General features: G+C 32.1%; 1 protein-coding gene across 3 annotated transcripts; it reads right to left on the reverse strand.

Moving 5' to 3' along the window:
- Nucleotides 1-531: 531 nt before the first annotated feature.
- On the reverse strand, nt 532-17,758 carry LOC143063815 (phospholipase A and acyltransferase 3-like). Of its 3 annotated transcripts, none has more exons than XM_076236196.1 (5): nt 17,627-17,758; nt 11,066-11,199; nt 9,999-10,185; nt 8,504-8,633; nt 532-6,433 (listed from the first exon to the last, which is right to left on the reverse strand). In XM_076236196.1, exons 2-5 carry the CDS (start codon nt 11,178-11,180, stop codon nt 6,311-6,313), a joined length of 555 nt encoding a protein of 184 aa, XP_076092311.1. In that variant the 5' UTR covers nt 11,181-11,199; nt 17,627-17,758; the 3' UTR covers nt 532-6,310. The 3 variants fall into 3 exon arrangements, with proteins under 3 accessions (XP_076092311.1, XP_076092313.1, XP_076092314.1); XM_076236198.1 differs by having other exon boundaries at nt 17,623-17,711; XM_076236199.1 differs by lacking the exon at nt 17,627-17,758 and adding an exon at nt 16,057-16,076.
- Nucleotides 17,759-21,557: the final 3,799 nt, after the last annotated feature.

Below are 21,557 nucleotides of genomic sequence, written 5' to 3' on the forward strand. Positions count from 1 at the left end.
AAATGCTAGTTTTGGGCCCCTTTTGGGCCGCTAATTCCTATACGGTTGGGGAAATCATCCCCAAAATTAATCCCAGGCTTCCTTTAGTGGTATTAGACCTTCTTGAAAAAAATGCATAAAGATCTTTTAACTCAAACTAAAGTTATTGTCCGAAAACCAATGTGTCTTCTAACGACGACACAGACGACAACACCATACCATTATATATATCAAATTTTTTAAAGGCATTCAAATGGATAAAACCAGAGAATTTCGAAAATCTGACAAAATTTTAAAATATGACAAGCAAACATCCTTAATGCCTATTTATTAACAACTGAACAACTTGAAAATAGTTATATAAATATGAAGGTGCTACACTATTCAAACACTTAAAAAAAACCATTGCTATGCAGTATGAATAATTTTGGTCTTTGGTATAAGTATAATATATTCATATGGTTATATGTCAAAATAGTTGTTTAAAATGTCATTTGTAGAAGAGATCATTAAAGGAAAATAAGATCATACATTTAAAATAAGATTTCAAAATAGCACATATATGAGGTGTTTAATGAAATTCATTCTTATAATCACAGATAGGCATGTATATATATATATAGATTACCATAAAATTCATTCTTATAATCACAGATAGGCATATACATATATAGATTTACCATAAAGTTTTAAAAATAAAATTAATATAACAGCATAAATAAATAAAGTGGGTATAATTCTTGAAAACTTAAACAGTTTCAATGAAAAACATGAAGATGCCCTGAAAAATTAACATATTAATAATAATAAACAACATTCTGCAAACAACCCTGTTTTTACACCTTACATCATTAAGAATCATAGTATTAAAAATTTAAAAGTGAAAATGCAAATAAACAAATATCAGGTCAAAAGTGTTAAAACCTTTTTTTGCTGAAATCAAGTTTCAAGTTTCAAGTTTCAATGATCAATTTGGTATTAAAACTAATGCATCATTTTTGAAAATATTAACATTTGTTAATTGATTACTGAGAAATTAGTATTAAAACACAGTCATCTTCAAATAAATGTTTATTTTTTAATAGCGGAAAACCCATTTTTGATATCAGGACAAACATAGTTATTTCCTTTCAAAACTTATATCTTTAAATTAGGCTTCATGTACATGTACAATACCCATGATTGTAATTGTAAACTTTCCAGTGGCAGCTAGACCCAGCCATTTTTAAAAGGGGTTCCAAACCCAGGATGAATGTGTGTGTGTGTGTTCAAACCATATATCCCAATTCAAAAGCATTAATGGGGTTCCAATACCTTGAAACCCCCTCCCCCTCCTGGATCTGCCACTGCTTTCTGTCAAAGAATAATGTTTTTGCTGACATTATACTACGTCATTAGGCCTTCATTGGGGATAACATTTGTCAGTAATTGAATGCAGGGGAAAAACTATCACAATTGGAACAATTTCCATTTAGCGCTTTACATAAATATTTTATATGAACAATGTTTACTGTTAATTAACAAAAAAATTGAGATTAACTAATGCTTGTTTTACTATTTCATTAAATGTGCATTTGATATTTCCCTCCACAATGGTTGATAAAAGCTTTAGATATTTAACATATATAAATGACAAATGAGATACAGACTTTTGAATTTAAACATGAACATTTTGAATAAAATATATGGTAATTTTCAATGTCAATGAAATGATACCCAAACTAAAAATACAAGGTACCAAATAATAACACTTGCCAGTTGGCAGACATCATTCACATATCTTATATTTAAACACCAATAAAATTAACCAATCTAAATGAAATACTGTAAACCAACTAATTTTCATGAGCAATTAATTTTTAGCAAGTAGAGAAATATTCCTGTACGAAATTATAAGGCGTATTACGCCTGCAAATAAGGCGTAAACCAGGCGTAAGTGGTAGTTACGTGTCTAGATCCAGGCGTAAGGGAGCAGGAAACGTAAACTTGTAGTCCTTATGGGCGTAGAAAAAAGTGGTAAACCTGGCCTAAATTGAAATAAGCAAGGCGTAAATTTTCTTACGGGCGTAAATCCATTGGTATGGCTTAAATAAAAATACCCATTATGCTTTGTTCAAAGGATCATGGGATTTTTTTTCTTCAAAATTTGGCTCTTTGGTTTTAGTTTGCAAGAGTTGGATATATATTCAAGGATAATTAGCTTGTTTTGTGCTTTTTGTAAAAATTTGAAATTGGAATTATGGAATCAAATTGATTAATGAAAATTGTGAAATAAAAGGAAAGTAAGTATGCATGGTAAATAATAATTAAGTTATTAAGTTTTATGTTTCATCAGAAATTTTGAAATCCCAAAACCTTTATCCTTGGATAATAACATTAAAATCTTTTACTTTAAGTTAGATTGCAGTATAATCATTTATATTCTAGTTCAAAAGACAGTAATTTTGATTAATTTTAGCAAACATCCTTAATGCCTATTTATTAACAACTGAACAACTTGAAAATAGTTATATAAATATGCAGGTGCTACATTATTCAAACACTTAAAAACCATTGCTATGCAGTATGAATTTTGGTCTTTGGTATAAATATAATATATTCATATGGTTATATGTCAAAATAGTTGTTTAAAATGTCATTTGTAGAAGAGATCATTAAAGGGAAATAAGATCATACATTTAAAATAAGATTTCAAAATAGCACATAGATGAGGTGTTTAATGAAATACATTCTTATAATCACAGATAGGCATGTATATACATAAATTTACCATAAAGTTTTAAAAATAAAATTAATATAACAGCATAAATAAATAAAGTGGGTATAATTCTTGAAAATTTAAACAGTTTCAATGAAAAACATGAAGATGCCCTGAAAAATTAACATATTAATAATAATAAACAACCTTCTGCAAACAACCCTGTTTTTTAAAAACCTTACATCATTAAGAATCATAGTATTTAAAATTTAAAAGTGAAAATGCAAATAAACAAATATCAGGTCAAAAGTGTTAAAACCTTTTTTGCAGAAATCAAGTTTCAAGTTTCAATGATCAATTTGGTTTTAAAACTAATGCATCATTTTTGAAAATATTAACATTTGTTAATTGATTACTGAGAAATTAGTATTAAAAAAAGTCATCTTCAAATAAATGTTTATTTTTTAATAGCGGAAAACCCATTTTTGATATCAGGACAAACATAGTTATTTCCTTTCAAAACTTATACCTTTAAATTAGGCTTCATGTACATGTACAATACCCATGATTGTAATTGTAAACTTTCCAGTGGCAGCTAGACCCAGCCATTTTTAGAAGGGGTTCCAAACCCAGGATGAATGTGTGTGTGTGTGTTCAAACCATATGTCCCAATTCAAAAGCATTAATGGGGTTCCAATACCTTGAAACCCCTCCCCTTCCTGGATCTGCCACTGCTTTCTGTCAAAGAATAATTTTTTTGCTGACATTATACTACGTCATTAGGCCTTCATTGGGGATAACATTTGTCAGTAATTGAATGCAGGGGAAAAACTATCACAATAGACCACTTTCAAGTTCATCCGTCACCGGCAAAAACTCGTCAATTATGCGCGCCTTTATGACGTCATTTACCAGATAGAGGGGATCGCCTGTATCCCTGCACTATTTACATTCATCAAGCGTCTTAGTGATCGTCGTTGTGCAGGATAAACTAGAAATAATGGTTGTTCTGTAGGTACTTAATGACAATTCCCTAATGACAGCAGTGCTGATTGTCAATTTTGAGAATTTAATTTGCTGAATAATTCGTACAATATAGAATTATAGTTTTCCAACCACTCGCTCAACATTGAAACGGAAGTGACGACGCCCCTAAACGCACAAATGACGTTCACTAAAACCAGAGTTTTTGACGGAAATGCATCGAACTCGAAAGTTGTCTATTGGAACAATTTCCATTTAGCGCTTTACATAAATATTTTATATGAACAATGTTTACTGTTAATTAACACAAAAATGGAGATTAACTAATGCTTGTTTTACTATTTCATAAAATGTGCATTTGATATTTCCCTCCACAATGGTTGATAAAATGTAATGGAAATTTATCACAAAGTACTTTAGAGCTGACAAAAAAAGCAACAAAAGTATTTTTTGCAATAAAATCATATACTAAATCATTGAATAATCTACCTATAAAAGTAGCAAATAATCTTTTTGATTCTTTAGTAAAACCAATTATGACCTATAATTCAGAAGTAACATATTTGGATACATATATTTCTTTTCATCGAGCCAAAAGCAGAGCCTTAACTTCAGGAAAAGAAATTAATCAACTTTATTTTATAAACAAAACCCCCATAGAAAATATGCATCTTAAATTTTGTAAATCTACTCTAGGGATAAGAAAAAATGCATCCAATTTAGGAGCAAGAGTTGAATTAGGAAGATTGCCTATAGAATGCTTTATTAAAACACAAACCCTTTTATATTTAGCTAGACTATATAATAATAATATTAATCCATTGTTAAAGGAAGCTTTTTCTCTAGCACAGTCTCTAGATTTGACAGGAACTTACTCATGGTATACATATGCTAAAAATATTGTTAAAGAGACTAACGTTGACCTTAATATTCTTTCTACTCGTAAGGACATAAAAGATGTAATTAAAATAAAAAACGATATAAAGTTAAAAATGAAAAATAGATATGAAGATTTAATTCAAAATAAATTTCAAAACATCGATGATAAAAGTAAATTTTTTCTCTATAAAAAACTTAAAAAAGATTACAAACTAGAATATTATCTAAATACATCTAATTTTCAGATAAGGAGATTAATCACTAAATTTAGAATAAGTGATCACTCCCTCTTGATTGAAAAGGGGAGATATTTTAAAATCCCAAGAGAGGAACGTCTTTGCCATAAATGTAAAATACTAGAGGATGAGAAACATTTTTTACTATATTGTGAGTATAATAAAACTCTAAGAAATGACTTTTTTCATCACATATGTACAGAAAATAATAACTTTAATAATTTAAATGAAGAAGAAAAAATTCATTATTTACTAAATCCATCATCACCTTTACAAACAAATAAGATAGGATCCTTCTTGAAAAAGTCATTAGAACTGAGGGCAGGGGACTCTTAACAACCTGTTTGTTGTTATAAATTTTAATGCTGTTGATATTTTGTATGTTTAATATGTATGTATTTATGTTTATTGTGTTTATTGTATTAATATATGTTGGTCACAAACTGTAAAGTTTATATGACAATAAAATATTTGATTGATTGATTGATAAAAGCTTTAGATATTTAACATATATAAATGACAAATGAGATACAGACTTTTGAATTTAAACATGAACATTTTGAATAAAATATATGGTTAATTTCAATGTCAATGAAATGATAGCCCAAAAAATAAAAAATACAAGGTACAACAAAAAAACATTTGCCAGTTGGCAGATATCATCCAACATATCTTATATTTAAACACCAATAAAATTAATCAATCTAAATGAAATACTGTAAACCAACTAATTTTCATGAGCGATTAATTTTTAGCAAGTAGAGAAATATTCCTGTACGAAATTATAAGGCGTATTACGCCTGGAAATAAGGCGTAAACCAGGCGTAAGTGGTAGTTACGTGTCTAGATCCAGGCGTAAGGGAGCAGGAAACGTAAACTTGTAGTCTTTACGGGCGTAGAAAAAAGTGGTAAACCTGGCCTAAATTGAAATAAGCAAGGCGTAAATTTTCTTACGGGCGTAAATCTGTTGGTATGGCTTAAATAATAATACCCATTATGCTTTGTTCAAAGGATCATGGGATTTTTTTTTTCAAAATTTGGCTCTTTGGTTTTAGTTTGCAAGAGTGAATGGATATATATTCAAGGATAATTAGCTTGTTTTGTGCTTTTTGTAAGAATTTGAAATTGGAATTATGGAATCAAATTGATTAATGAAAATTGTGAAATAAAAGGAAAGTAAGTATGCATGGTAAATAATAATTAAGTTATTAAGTTTTATGTTTCATCAGAAATTTTGAAATCCCAAAACCTTTATTCTTGGAAAATAACATTAAAATCTTTTACTTTAAGTTAGATTGCAGTATAATCATTTATATTCTAGTTCAAAAGACAGTAATTTTGATTAATTTTAGCAAGTAGAGAAATACAATGCTATATAAATGTTGGGAAAATATAGAACTTTGATTTTTGCTAAATTAACTACATCAAGTAAATGTGAGAATCGGGGTGAAATAGCCTAGAAAGGAATAAACGTGACATAAAGTTTCCACAAAATTAAGTTGGTTTACAGTAAAAGATGCATATTGTCTTGGATCTATAAGGGCTGTTGTGTCTCCTCTTTCTTCTTCTTCTTTGAATCAGAATATCCAGTATAAGCCAGTCCACCAACCACAACAGCTGCACCAATACCCATCACCCATTGTAAGAAACTATCAGCCTGAAATAAAAAAGAGAATGGAAATGGCGAATTTGTCAGATTGATTGATTGTTGGTGTTAAAACGCCACTTTTAAGTGTCACATTTGGGCTATTTTGTTGCAGCCAGTTTTAAATGGTGGTGGAAACCGAGGTGCACAAAGATAAACACCGACATTTGATAGCAAAACTGCCATTCCTAATCAATGGGAATGTTTCAGAGACAAAACCCAACCAAAGAGTAAAAATACAAACAACCAAAGGCCACCATGGGTTTTCAACACAGCGAGAAAATCCAGCACTCAGAGCTGAATTTCAGCTTGCCCTTTAACAAAAATGTGTAATAGTTCAGTGAAATGGAAGTCATACTAAATATAAACTCCTAAACATATAGTTGAAAATAAATAAAAAAGCATACAAGACTAACAAAGGCCAGAGGCTCCTGGCTTGGGACAGGCGCAAAAAATGGAGAAGGGTAAAATATGATCACTGAGAACCCCCATCCCCAATACCTCTATGCCATGTAGATAAAATAAACACACATCAATATGCACAGTAAAACTCAGGTTAAAAGAAGTCAACGTCAGGAGCTTGTAGTTTAGTGGTTGTCGTTGATTCATGTCTGAATTATTAGTTTTTTGTAAATTGTTTTGTTATAAATTAGGCTGTCAGTTTTCTCATTTGAAGTGTTTCTTATATTTCATGTCTGGATCTTTTAAAGCTTTTATACAAACAGGTTTTTCTCATTTTTGAATGTCAAATGGTTGCCTTCAATTGCTTGTAAACATCCACTTTATTTGAATTTTGATGGAAATTAGTCTCACTGGCAATCATACCCCATCTCCTTATTATATTTGGATACAAATATTAATGAGGATTGTAATGGGGGTACCTTCATGACGAATAACAGTAAAAAATCTTGCCAAATGACGTTAACAGTAATTTTTGGTGTACATGGTGTATGACGATAAAATGAACACTTTCTTTTAGACAATAAAAACATCCACTGATGAATCACGTTAATTTTTTTCCAAAAATGAGTTGACGGTAATAATTATTATTTGAGACCTCTGACGAATCACGATAAGGATATTTTGACGAATCCTGGTAAAATTTTAACCAATTTGACGCTAACGGTAGCCAAAAATGACTGTTTGACGCCTGACGTTTAAGGGCATTACTACCCTCTTTAATAAGATGCTGACTTGTTTTGTGAAGGAGCTGATGGGTTCTTTTCGACCTGCATCATTGTGGAAATTTGCTTTTTCATGATTTGTTTTTTTCATGGATTTATTATCCGTGACATATATGTCATACATGAATGCATTTTTCTTGACTCTTTTTAATTCAATTTGATAAATGTTCTCTGTGAACAAGGTTTTAAGTTGTGGTTTTTTGTGAAAAGTGATGAAGATGTTAAACTGTTCAAACAGTAAAAACATCTATTTAATTCAACCATGTGCAATATGAGTATGTCAACATTTTCCCACCATTGTAATCTTGCATGTGTTGTCATATAGTTTAGTTATGATATACATGATATGTTAGACATAAATAGTGAAGATCAATTAAATGTAGTCTCTTTACAAAGTCTAGATTATTTTGGTCTCTTATATATGGAACCAGAGTTATCCCTCAATTTACAGCCCAAATGTGCCACGCAATATGGGTCAAACTCTAATTTGGCATTAAATTAGAAAGATCATATCATAGGAAACATGTATATTAAGTTTCCAGTTGATTGGACTTCACCTTCATCACAAACTGCCTCGACTAAAAACTTTAACTTGAAGTGGGACAGACGGACGATCCATGGGAAGGACTGACAGAGGGACATACGAACGGACTTTCAGACTAGAAAACATAAGGCCCCTCTACTATCGTAGGTAGGGCATAAAAATGTGGTGCACACTTTAAAATAACCCGGTACACTGATTATTCAGTGTGCACCACATTTTTTATGTTTAATTCTTCATAGACAGAAAAAAATATTACGGTCATTCCTTACATATCAAGCACATCTCATTTGTTTTACAGTTATATACACATTAACATTTATTTTATGTTTTCAAAAATATATATAAGCCACCAACCTGTTGAGACCAGTTTTCTCCATTTCTACACCAAGCAGCAAAGTGTTCACAATTACACCACAATACATTATAAGGTATTGATCCTATCCTTGACTTTCCTCTTTCTATTATTTCATTTGGTGGGAATGCTCTGAAAACACCAATTTACCAAATTAAAACTTTTTGGTTATCATTTAAAGCATGATTATATCAAAGAAAGAAAAATTCTATATCGAGATATAAAAAAAATAATTATGAAAATTATATACTGTCTGACTGAATATTCTAATTGTTTTTTCTTATATCAATTTTTTTTACGCAACTCCAAACCTTTGAAACAAACTGTCAATTGATCTTTCATTCTTTGTTTATTGTTTGTACATACATGGTTTTCTCTTTTGAATTGGTTTGTAAGTCATTTGGTCATAGCATGGTCTTTTAAGGCAGACCATACTCAATGGGTTCTGCTTCCTGTTAATAATAAAATGCTTTGCTGACCGCAGCCGCATTAGGCTGCAGAGGTCTAACCCTGAGCAATTGGGGCAAGTTTGGACACAAATTAATTTCAGCTTGATAGGGTCTGAATTTGGATTGTGATCAAATTTTGACGTAATATAAGTTTCTGACACAAAATAAATGTGGTCAGAGGTCTAACAAATCTATTGTGCAATACTGTGCAATTGAACATTTCTTCTTGAAACTTTTCAGCCTTTCCTTTGTAGTATGGAACCTTGTAGTACAATTTCAGAGAGATCCATACACTTAAACATAAGTTACATGTTTTGTCTGGAAACTAGAAAAATGTTTGTTTTTGGCCCTTTTTTTGTCCCTAATTCCTGCATGTTTGGGGCTATTACCCCCAACCTCGGCCTTCCCTTTGTAATATGGAACCTTGTGGTATAATGTCAGACAGATACGTAACACTTACACACAAGTAATTGTCCAGAAACTACAAAAATGCTTCTTTTTAACCCCTTTTTGGCCCTTAATTCCTAAATTGTTGGCACCCCCAAAATAGATCCCAACCTTTCTTTTGTGGTATTAAACATTGTAGTACAGTTTCAGAACAATTGAAATACTTGTATACAAGTTATTATTCTAAAACTAGAAAAATGCTTGTTTTGGACCCCTTTGGGCCCCTTATTCATAAACTGTTGGGTCTATCATCCCCAAAATTAATCTCAACCTTTGTTTTGTGGTATTGAACCTTCTCAAAAATTTCAGAGATCAATTCACTAAAACTTCAAGTCATTGTCAGAAAACAAAATGTGTCTTTGGAAGACATGGCAGACAACGACGCAGACTATGACATCATACCGTTATACGATCCAAAAACATTTGTTGGTGGTCGTATAAAAACACTACAGTGACATATAGCATAATACACCTACATCATTTGGCATCTACTGGATAGTTGGCTTTTTGGCAATTATATACATACCACATCTTATTATCTTTATATGATATTGTTTTACTTCTTATATAAGAAATTAAAGAACTCTATATAGGAACATACTTGCATTTTTTATCTTTGTCATTATTCTTCTTGGCCTTACTGGTGCCCACTACATCCCAAAAGTTATCAATTTTCACATTAGCTTTGTTGAAACGTCTACCACAAATAGTAAACAGGTGACCAGAATCAAAATTTCCATTAATGCCATCATTTTCATCACCTGCTAAATGTATTATTTCTTCATTACCTGCAATGCAAAAGTTTTTACACCACTGATAATGATTTGAATTCACCAAAAGCGTCCAGAAGCTTCTATTTTTTTTAATAGAAAAATGGCATCTACAATTATTTTTTTCTGAGTTTAACATGTTTAATACACATGCATACAGTTGTAACATAAGGAACCCATCCCACACCCAATATATCTGCCTGTGAGGGGAATTGATCATACTCAACTGAGAATTTCAACAGGATATAAAATTGTTTATTACATTTGCTACTTGACCATGCTGACTGTCAGGAAATTTCATCAGACAATGTTTATTAAATTTAGCAAGTTCCATGTACGTCTATTAAGGAAGTCTGGGATGGAAGGGTCTTTCCCTTACTCGGATCTGAAAATAGCTGACAATAATCTGTCTAGTCATTTTGATTGAAATAAGCAAATTTTCATGAAGCAATCAATTCTATTGTCACAATTTTCATCTATAAGAAACATATTATGTGATTAGGCTTTTTACATGTATAGTTTTGACATGAAATGACTGTCACTTTGTTAGAACTGAAGACAAAGTATCTATGAATGTTTGAAATATCAGAATTTGATATAAAGAAATTGATAGATCTATGAATAAGTGGTGTTATTCCTAATTTAAGCAGTAACACCCTATATTCATTGTACAGCATCCGAAATATAATTCAGAAAAAAAGGCTCATTTTTAGCTACTGAAGTAACGGGCCTTCGTAAACTATGCTGAATATACATGATATTAGAGAAATTTATAACACAATTATTTTTTTCATAAATTAATATTAATTTAAATTGCCGATATATAAGAGCTTGAAAATAATGTACATTAAGATACAAACAATCAATCAAATCAAAAAAAATATATATAAAGGCCTACCAATATAAACTCCCCAGTGTGAGTAAACACGTCCCCTTGGAAACTCAATACAGTCCCCTTCATTTAAGTTGTCTAAAACTGTTTGGTTATGTTCTCTTACGAACTTCTGTGCCATTTTGCTTCATAACAATTTGCTGGAAAACAAGAAAGTAGTGAATAAATTACAGAACAAATCAAAAACTTACAAAAACAGACTACATATATTATATCAGGGTTCTTACTTAGGTGAGTCTATGAATCCCTGAACATGAAAAATCTGTCTTGAATCATAATTTCAGAATTGGTGAGTCCAGAGATGTATCAAGATATTGTTAAACATTGTATCAACGGACTAGGCCAAACAAAAAAGTATGTGTGTTTACTGTCACATGCAGAAAAAAAAATAGGGTAGGTAGGTAAGGATTTTTTTTTTTTTTACATTGAGTCTATTTTGTATTTTATTTATATTGTTTTATCAGTTCACATTATTCTAAGAAAGTTTACTTAAAACAGGATTTAAAAGGGGAAGTAACTCGGAATTTCTTTGAAGTGTTCTGAGGCAAAAGTCGTTAGTGATCGTTAATTAGTACTATGTTTGAGACCCAAGCTGTCAAGTGAAGCCATTTAATTTCACTTGGTCTGTGATTTGCAGGTAACAACAACTCTCATCAGTGCAAACACGTAATTAATGTTGACTTGTCATTCAAGATTGAAATATCCAAAAGCGGGAGATTCTATACTTCCGCACAGGAGGGTACCGGCAAGCGGGAGATTTACCGATTTTCGCCTTTGAGTGGGAGTCTCCCGCTCAAAACGGGAGGGTTGGCAGGTATTCACGTGTCATAATTACATTGGCCTGAGGGTTACTTGATAATTATAGGATCAAAGGATTTAATTAAGACAATCAAAGGCAGCTATCCCTATATTTTATTACTTTCATTTGACTTTGTTGGTTTTATGATTAAAACGACGTTTTTTGTTAGATAGATTTGAAGAAAAATACTTTTTCACCCTATCTGATATACATAAGATTTTTTTTTTTAAATGACACCTGCTGAATATAAAGTTATTGCAAACTTTATTTCCACATCTGTACCTAGTTCTCAAATGTATAGCATTCTAAATGAAAACTGGAATCCACCTAGTTCTTTTCCTTTTCATAAACGTGAAATGTACGGGATAAAAAAATGCTTCTAATATACGTGGCTGCACCATTTCCCCTGCATTGTCTATTCAACTTCACAGGACGCAATTTATTGCAAATTTTGCGTTTTGTTCGCTACTGATGACAACCCTGGATAGTTTGTTAACCAGATGCTCCACAGGGCGCAGCTTTATACGACCGTTGATTCAACTACTATTCTGGACAAAGAAAGATAACTTCAATTGAAATTTCTTGCTATTGCGCAATACTTCGCAATTGAAAATACTTGCTATTGATCAATACTGTACAATTGAAGATTTCTTGCTATTGTGCAATACTGTGCAATTGAAAATTTCTTGCTATTGCACAATACTGTGCAATTGAAGATTTCTGCTATTGCTGAGTACTGTGCAATTGAAAATTTCTTGCTATTGCACAATACTTGATATAATAATTTTGGATTCTGATTTGGACCAACTTTAAAACTGGGCCCAAAATCGAAAATCTAAGTACATGTTTAGATTCAGCAAATCAAAGAACCCCAAGAATTCAATTTTTGTTAAAATCAAACTAGGTTTAATTTTGGACCCTTTGGACTTTAATGTAGACCAATTTGAAAACGGGACCAAAAATTAAGAATCTACATATACACAGTTAGATTTGGCATATCAAAGAACCCCAATTATTCAATTTTTGATGAAATCAAACAAAGTTTAATTTTGGACCCCAATTTGGACCAACTTAAAAACTGGGCCAATAATAAAAAATCTAAGTACATTTTTAGATTCAGCATATCAAAGAACCCCAAGGATTCAATTTTTGTTAAAATCAAACTAAGTTTAATTTTGGACCCTTTGGACCTTAATGTAGACCAATTTGAAAATGGGCCCAAAAATTAAGAATCTACACACACAGTTAGATTCGGCATATCAAAGAACCCCAATTATTCAATTTTTTATGTAATCAAACAAAGTTTAATTTTGGACCCTTTGGGCCCCTTATTCCTAAACTGTTTGGACCAAAACTCCCAAAATCAATCCTTCCTTTTATGGTCATAAACCTTGTGTTTAAATTTCAGAGATTTCTATATACTTATACTAAAGTTATGGTGCGATAACCAAGAAAAATGCTTATTTGGGCCCTTTTTTGGCCCCTAATTCCTAAACTGTTCAGACCAAATCTCCCAAAATCAATCCAAACCTTCCTTTTGTGGTCATAAACCTTGTGTTAAAATTTCATAGATTTCTATTTACTTAAACTAAAGTTATAGCGCGAAAACCAAGAAAATGCTTATTTGGGCCCTTTTTGGCCCCTTATTCCTAAAATGTTGGGATCAAAACTCCCAAAATCAATCCCAACCTTCCTTTTGTGGTCATAAACCTTGTGTTAAAATTTCATAGATTTCTATTCACTTTTACTAAAGTTAGAGTGCGAAAACTAAAAGTATTCTGACGACGACGGAGACGAAGCAGACGACGACGCCTGAACGTGATACCAATATACAACCAAAAATTTTCAATTTTTGCGGTCGTATAATAAACTGACAATGCTATGGCCAAAAAAGACAAATAGACAAATAGCAGACGCAGTACACAAAACACAGCAAACAAAACTAAAGACTATTAATAAAGCAACATGAACCCCACCAAAAACTGGGGGTGATCTCAGGTGCTTCAGTAGTGTAAGCAGATCCTGATGCTCCATATGTGGCACCCATTTTTTTATCTTTTGAATAACATATGACATACATGAATATAAGTAATAAGGAATAGACAAGCTAAAGTTTAAGTTTCTTAGCAAATACATGTACTAATACCAAAAGACAAGCTTATGAATAATTAACAGAAATGTCAACTTGCATTATGCATGCTGGAAAAGTTTCATGACCAAAACAAGAATGTGTCCATAGTTCACAGATGCCCCATTCACACTATCATTTTCTATGTTCAATGGAGTGTGAAATTGGAGTTAAAACTCTGATTTGGCATTAAAATTAGAAAGATCATATCATAGGGAATATGTGTACTAAGTTTCAAATTGATTTGACTTCAACTTCATCAATCAAAGTGATGGATATCACTCATGGAAAGATTAGAAGAGTAGTTTGAATTATTACATATCAAGGTATGGTTGGGACAAAATAAGAACATTAATAAAGCACTAATGCTGAAATTAGATAAACAGCAGGTCTTTAGAAGGAAAAGTGATTTTCCAGTATGAAGATAAAATAAGCTCAAATTAAATAACGTGGGTCTCAAAAAATACCAAATCTAAAATTCTTCTAGTAAATTTCACCAACAGTCCTTGTAAGACATATGACCAACAGATCTAGATAACTAAGAAAGCCAAGAACTTTTTAAAGTGTCAACAAAAATAACCTAAAAATGTTGTTTTGGGGCATTTTGTAAGTTAAAACATAGGTTATACGACATTGAAGATTAAAAGTTGTAGAGTGCCTTTTGATCAAGTTATCAAGTATTTTTCAGCACAGAGCATTGAAAGTGTACTTTTTCAACGTAAACAAATTAAAAAAACTTATTTTATTGAAACGTGGATTTTATCTTTCGTGATCATGGTGATTGCAAAAATATATATTCACTTCTTCTAAATATTCAACTGACTAAAATTTGAAAATTGTTAATAGACATTTAATTTGGATCGAGGGTAATAAAATTAAAAAAAAAAAAATGTTTTGTTATACATGTAATTAAAAGTTTTAACATTTTACTAACTGTTTCAAGCCAATTACTGATAAAACAACTAATTATCAAACAATTAACGAACATTTCACATACTACAAATGGACAGACTCTTTTATAATCAAAATATTTCAATTAGCAGGAAATCTTCAAACATTTCCTTACACTATGTATACTACTTTATACAACAAGAGTGCACACGCTAAAATGTCTCGCCTTCTTTACTAATCATTGATATTATGTTGATAGTCCTAAGTATAAAGCTTTATTACAACTGTCACATCAACTTAACATTAACCAAGATAGCTAAACAAACACCAATGAACCATGAAAATACGGTCAAGGTCAGATGAACCATGTCTGGCAGACATGTACACCTTACAATCATTCCATACAACAAATATAGTAGACCTATTGCATAAAGTATGAGAAAAACAGACCAAAACACAATAACTTAACTATAACCACTGAACCATGAAAATGAGGTCAAGGTCAGATGACACCTGCCAGTTAGACATGTACACCTTACAGTCCTTCCTTACACCGAATATACTAGCCCTTTTGCTTATAGTATCTGAGATATGGACTTGACCACCAAAACTTAACCTTGTTCACTGATCCATGAAATAAGGAAGAGGTTAAGTGAAAACTGTCTGACGGGCATGAGGACCTTGCAAGGTACGCACATACCAAATATAGTAATCCTATTACTTATAATAAGAGAGAATTCAACATTACAAAAAATCTGAACTTTTTTTTCAAGTGGTCACTGAACCATGAAAATGAGGTCAAGGACATTGAACATGTGACTGACGGAAACTTCGTAACATGAGGCATCTATATACAAAGTATGAAGCATCCAGGTCTTCCACCTGCTAAAATATAAAGCTTTTAAGAAGTTAATAGCTAACGCCGCGCCGCCGTAGCCGCCGCCGGATCACTATCCCTGTGTCGAGCTTTCTGCAACAAAAGTTGCAGGCTCGACAAAAAATCAACAGTTTGACTCTAAAAATACTAAAACATAACAATTAGATAAAAAAAAAAAAAAAAAAAAGAAATAAGCTCTGTAATCATAGAAACATATTTCCATGGCCTATACATTGTATAAAAAAAATCCCACACATATATATGACCTCTTGAAAATAACAAAGATAAAATAACTGACATACCATTACCCCCAGCAAAAACATATCCAAATGAACCATGGTAACTCCACTTTATATATCCAACATTTTTATTAAGATCATTGAGACATTTAAAAGTTGAATAATTGGGTTATTTCCTATTTAATGGTCAGGCCAGCTTACCTAACATTGATAGAGTTCTCAAGCCCTTGAAGAATTCATCAGAGAAAATATATATTTATATACATATGATATAATAACATTTAAAGGTTTGACAAAATCAATTTATAATTATTTAGCAAGCTTAAGTAAATAATACTATAAGTTTCTGTTATTAAACCCAGTCAGATTGACAACACAATTAAACATCTTTGTAACAGTTTCAATAAATATGTGCAGTCAACCATAGAATGACAAATATAGTTTTCTTTATACTATCTATTTAATACAGCAAGTGTTTGTTACAAACCATTAAAGTTAAAGCCAGAATGCAAATATATTACTTTTTACTTAATTCTTTCTACTCTCCGGGTGAAGCCTTACAAAAGCATTGTTTACATAAATCACTTTACGTCATTCATTTCTTTTTATGTACGGCAAAACATTTAAATTAAGCCACAAGTTAAAAACTAATAAATATCTTAAGATATATTGAAAATGCAATGTTGCTTTGTGTTAGTTAACTTTCTTTCTTATTTACCGATACAGATATCACTTGTAAATCATTAGTGGGTCAAAGACATCTGTAAACTTGAGCATGAAATTAAGCGGAATTAAGCTGAACTATGAATATGCATGTGAATTCCAAAATTGAAATCCATATTATCCTTTTCTGTACTTTATTTTAAACTTGTAACTAATTACATCACTTCAATCATAACACTTCTTAATGTATTTTGTAATAATGGTAATAGTCAAAAAATAATCGAAAATGAGTTGTGTCTTTTTAGGTTCTAATGCATCTTCATATTATCTAACTTGTTAAATGCAGCTGTTACTTGTAAGGGGTCAGATTTGCCAATTTCATAAGCACAGAAAACAAACAATCACATTTAAATCTGAATCTCTGTCAAAATGCAGAAATCGATGGGTCTCTGTGAAAACTGTTAAAATATGGAAAAATAAAGGTTAGCAAGTAGGTGAAACTTACATAAATGAAGAGATAAATGAAAAATGAACAGATTGATGCCCGATATATATAATTCCAAGGCCCTCAATCGTCACCAGAAGCGACGAAGCAGCGCATCTATTTTGGGTGGGCAAATATCCACTTTTTGATATGGGACGAGCTCTGACGTCCCACGGCCCCAGCTTGTTTGGCAAAACAGCCGTTGGAGGTCAGAGTAATCTCGGACCTAACAAATATTGGCAATTGGAAGAAAATAGTGTCCATATATTATATATATATATGGACACTATTTTATACTTTTGACAGAACGTCTAGTGCCTGTGACTATACAAACTGACAAATCCTTATTAAAACATACATTGTCAACAGGTCAAATTATTTTTCTTTCAGTTTCAATTTTATCTGGTAAACATTCAACAATGTCAATGTGCTGTGTCAAAATTAAAATGATACAGTGTGTATTTTGAATTATATTTTTTTACCTACAGGCTTCACATGCAGAAGAAATCAACCAAAATAACGATGACGTAGATTTCGGTTTGTTTGGGTGGGTTTTTGGGTTACCCGTTTAGTTTCTGTTTAGTAAAATGCCAAAAATAGAATCGACCGCTTGTATCGTTAGAAAAATTTTAACTAAAAAATGTATCGTCTCTCCGATCCCAGACCCGACAGTCAATCATGCATTATTTTGGAGAAAACCAACTAGACCGAGATTCCGATAGTGGTCTGAGATAAGGAGCCCGAATAAAGAACAGTACATTCCGCTTATTATTTTATGAACGAACTCCAAAAGTAGTTGCAACTTTATCCCCATGGGTTTGGTTAATTATATGTTCCAAGTTTATCCGTAAATTACAAAATCTTCCACATACCATAGTACATCTGTTATACCTTCAAATTGTTCTTACCAGAACCAGAATCAGTCATAAATCCTTCTTTGCAGGATAATTAATTAATTTGGACTTTTTAACAGACGAGGTAATTAGTGTTACCGTGACAGCCGTATAGGTTCTAACTCTGGCAAAGAGCTAGCTATAATCCAAATAATTATGAGCTGTTCAATACGTTATAATTATTAAGACCAAAAAGACTTCCACAAGGGATAGTAAGCTTAAACGTCCTGTCATGTTCATAAATCACATCAACGGTATACCGGATTGTACCTGCTCAGACGTTAAGAAATTTTTTTGGCGAACGACATAGCGGCTGGTCTACATGTAAATAAGAAATTCGGATAATGCAACAAAATTAATGATCTCATCAGAGACCTCACTGGCCTGCCTTGTAAGAATGGGAAGTCCGAACACAAGTGACAGATGTGCATTCATCTAAATAAACTGCTTTCACAGAGACATGTCTCACTTTTAGGTAATTTCGATAATCATGATAATGCAAATGTTGAAATCAAAATAGCATCACTTAAACATGCAAGGTTTGGAAATATCCAAAGTCAATAAACCATGACTGAAGGTACATGGCTAAACATTCTCCTTGGAAATGAGATGTGCCAATGCTAATGTAACTGCATACCAAATACCATTGACCAACCGCCAGTGGTTTCCAATACACTGATCTAATTACAAACTGTAACAGTTGAAAACTAAGGAAAAGTTTCGAAGTCGATAGACCATGACTGACAGGGTGGGGCCAAATAATCTTCAAGGAAATGATATATGTCAATGCTTATACAACTGCATGCCAATTATCATTAACTTTCCACTATAGTGGTTCCCCATAAACACACCTACTCACATACTAATACATGAAAACTAAGCCGAAAGTTTCAAAGTCAATAGCCCATGACAGAGGGGGCGGGACCAAATAATCACCATGGCAATGATTTATGACAATACTTATACAACTGCATACCAAATATCTTTGATTTACCACTAGTCACACTAAACTAGACATAATCACAAACTAGTACATTGTTGATGCCGCCGCCGGAAACAGCATATACCTATATAATGCCTCGCTTTTCGACTCCGTCAAGCGAGAAAAAAAGTGCACTGTCATTGGGATTTATAACAAGCGCCATGCCCTGCAAAGATCCTACACCTTGCACGGACACTATCTAGAAGTTTTTGTAAGTGGAAAATACCTTGGTATTACCATTAGTCTGGACCTACAGTGGAATAAACACATTTACAACACCACCAGAAAAACAACCAGTACAAACAATCAGAGCAACAAAGTTTACAACAACTCCTTGTCCCGTGTTCTATAACAGACTGGTGGTGAGTTGCCTCACATGTCTTTACATGTCGTAGGATTGGCGCCATGACTTGCATGTCTTCTCTTCCTTATGTTCATAAACCACATTTTCTAAAAATGCATGACGTTTTCAGCTTTTTCATTGCGTGTTAAAAAAAAGGATTAGAATGTAGAAATAACCGACCGGTGACAAATATAGATTCATACTAGAAACTCTTTGATCTGATATATTCAATGAATTCAAATAGCCTATAATTGGCATATAATTTAATATAAACAAATGACAACAATATAAGGGCTAAAACATATACTAGTAACGAACAGTCATTTTTGTAACTAACAGTAGGAGCTGGCTGACATTGCTTCTTGGTAGATTAGGAATCTGTAGCCGGTGTTGGCAAATTCAAAGGTACGCTTTAGCAGAAAGCTGTGTCACAAAATAACCTCAGGTGTACCTTCTTAACCATTAAGTGTATTCACAACCTTGGTCTGTAGATCATCTAGAAGAATTAACAGACCCGCTTGGAAGTGTCCTGAGCTTAGAAGGATCAAATGAAGAACAGTACTAGTACTGTTTAGAAACATCATTCAGGTACCTGCAGTCATTTGTTTTAAGTCTCTTTTACAGACTTTGCAAACATCATGTGCATGCTTTTCCATGTGCTATGATTTGTGTAGACTCGGAAGGACATATGTCAATCGAGGATATACAGAAGAAGAAAAATAACTCGGCAACTCAATGATTATCTGGACTAACGTGATATTCCCAGTGTTGTACTCGATATATATTTGGTTTCCAAATTTTTCAGGTATTGAAATGCAGCAACACGATTTCTTTTAAAAAGTGATAATTAGTCTTCCATGATCAAGATTTTAACATGCAAGACGAGAAAAAGGAAGGATCTTTTTCGTAGAGGCAGTTCGAATTGAATATCCATGCAGGCTTCTGCTGTTAAGACAACTTAAACCTTTAAATCTGGTCTGATTTCTTTGATTGCATTTAAATGTAAAGAGGATATCTCCGCTTCATAAAATGGAACTATAGCAAAAGTTCGAGTACCTGTTGTAGTCAAAAGTATGATTGAGGGTCTGGATAAGGTTTACAGAATAGATAACAACGAGCAAAACATGCCGAATAAAGAGGAAAACAATAAAGAATAAGTAATCTGGTGCCGAATTATAAAGAATGTATATAATTTGATCTATACATTCTATCCGAAATCTAAGACTCTCTTCTGTAGATTATGGCTCTAGGAACAACATATAATAAAATCAACCCTCTCGGGGTATCCATGAAGAAGCTAATTTCAATTAAAAGTGGAAATTTCTTGTTAAATTTTGTAGACACAGTTAACATTATAATTGGTTACATAACTTTTGTATAATACTAACATTGATTTAATTTGAAAGAGTAATCTGTTAGCTATCCATAAATACCACTTTTATAAATTTTCAAGCATTATAAAGAAAGTTACAGCATTTTAAAACTGGGGAATTGGAGTTTTAAAATCTTTGTATTGTGCTAACTTAATTCAAACAATAATCCTCTAAAACCGATATCAACAAGATGCCTTACTTTTCTTATTGTCAACAAACAATCAATATTCATGAGGCAGATTTTATCTCTGATGAATATTTTTCAAACCGGAGCTAAAGAACAAGAATGAAAAACTTGCACTATCCTTGAACTTTTCATTCCGACATAAGAGTGATGTTCTCTCGCCAAATAAAGTTTGGTCACTTGTCTATATTAAAAAAATCCATTCAATCAAACTTATCTCGATACAGTTAAGTCTGCTACATATCTTGATTTTCATCTAGAAATTGAAAAATTAATGAAGAACAAATCTTTATTACAACAGCTAGGTCCTCTAACGGCAAAAATTCTATATTTGAGGATAATGTTGAACACATCTTTTCCATCGAATTTCAAACATAAAAGGATACCATAAATACAGATAAGTCCGTCTCATATCTAGACTTATAATGAGGATCGTTTGTGAACAAAACTTTATTACAGTATAGGGGATTTAGACTTTTCGATTGTGACCATCAATTTTTTTGTAGCTACATTTCAGCATCGCCTGTATATCGAACAGACCACCTCAAAGTTGATACGACATTCTGGAGTTTACGCTTCTTATCATATTTCCCACAAAAAAGGTTAAAGTCTTTCAGGGAAATTATGGAACCAAGTTTCCAA

The sequence above is a fragment of the Mytilus galloprovincialis genome, chromosome 2 (assembly GCF_965363235.1).
Source record: "Mytilus galloprovincialis chromosome 2, xbMytGall1.hap1.1, whole genome shotgun sequence".
Taxonomy (NCBI): Eukaryota; Metazoa; Mollusca; class Bivalvia; order Mytilida; family Mytilidae; genus Mytilus; species Mytilus galloprovincialis.

Excerpts from the sequence above, each read along its gene's own strand:
- LOC143063815 (XM_076236196.1), bottom strand. The coding sequence starts at position 11,180 with ATGGCACAGAAGTTCGTAAGAGAACATAACCAAACAGTTTTAGACAAC. Across the intron at positions 8,634-9,998 it reads GACAAAGATAAAAAATGCAA|AGCATTCCCACCAAATGAAA; the intron begins GTATGTTCCTAT and ends TGGTGTTTTCAG. Across the intron at positions 6,434-8,503 it reads GAGAAAACTGGTCTCAACAG|GCTGATAGTTTCTTACAATG; the intron begins GTTGGTGGCTTA and ends TTTTTATTTCAG.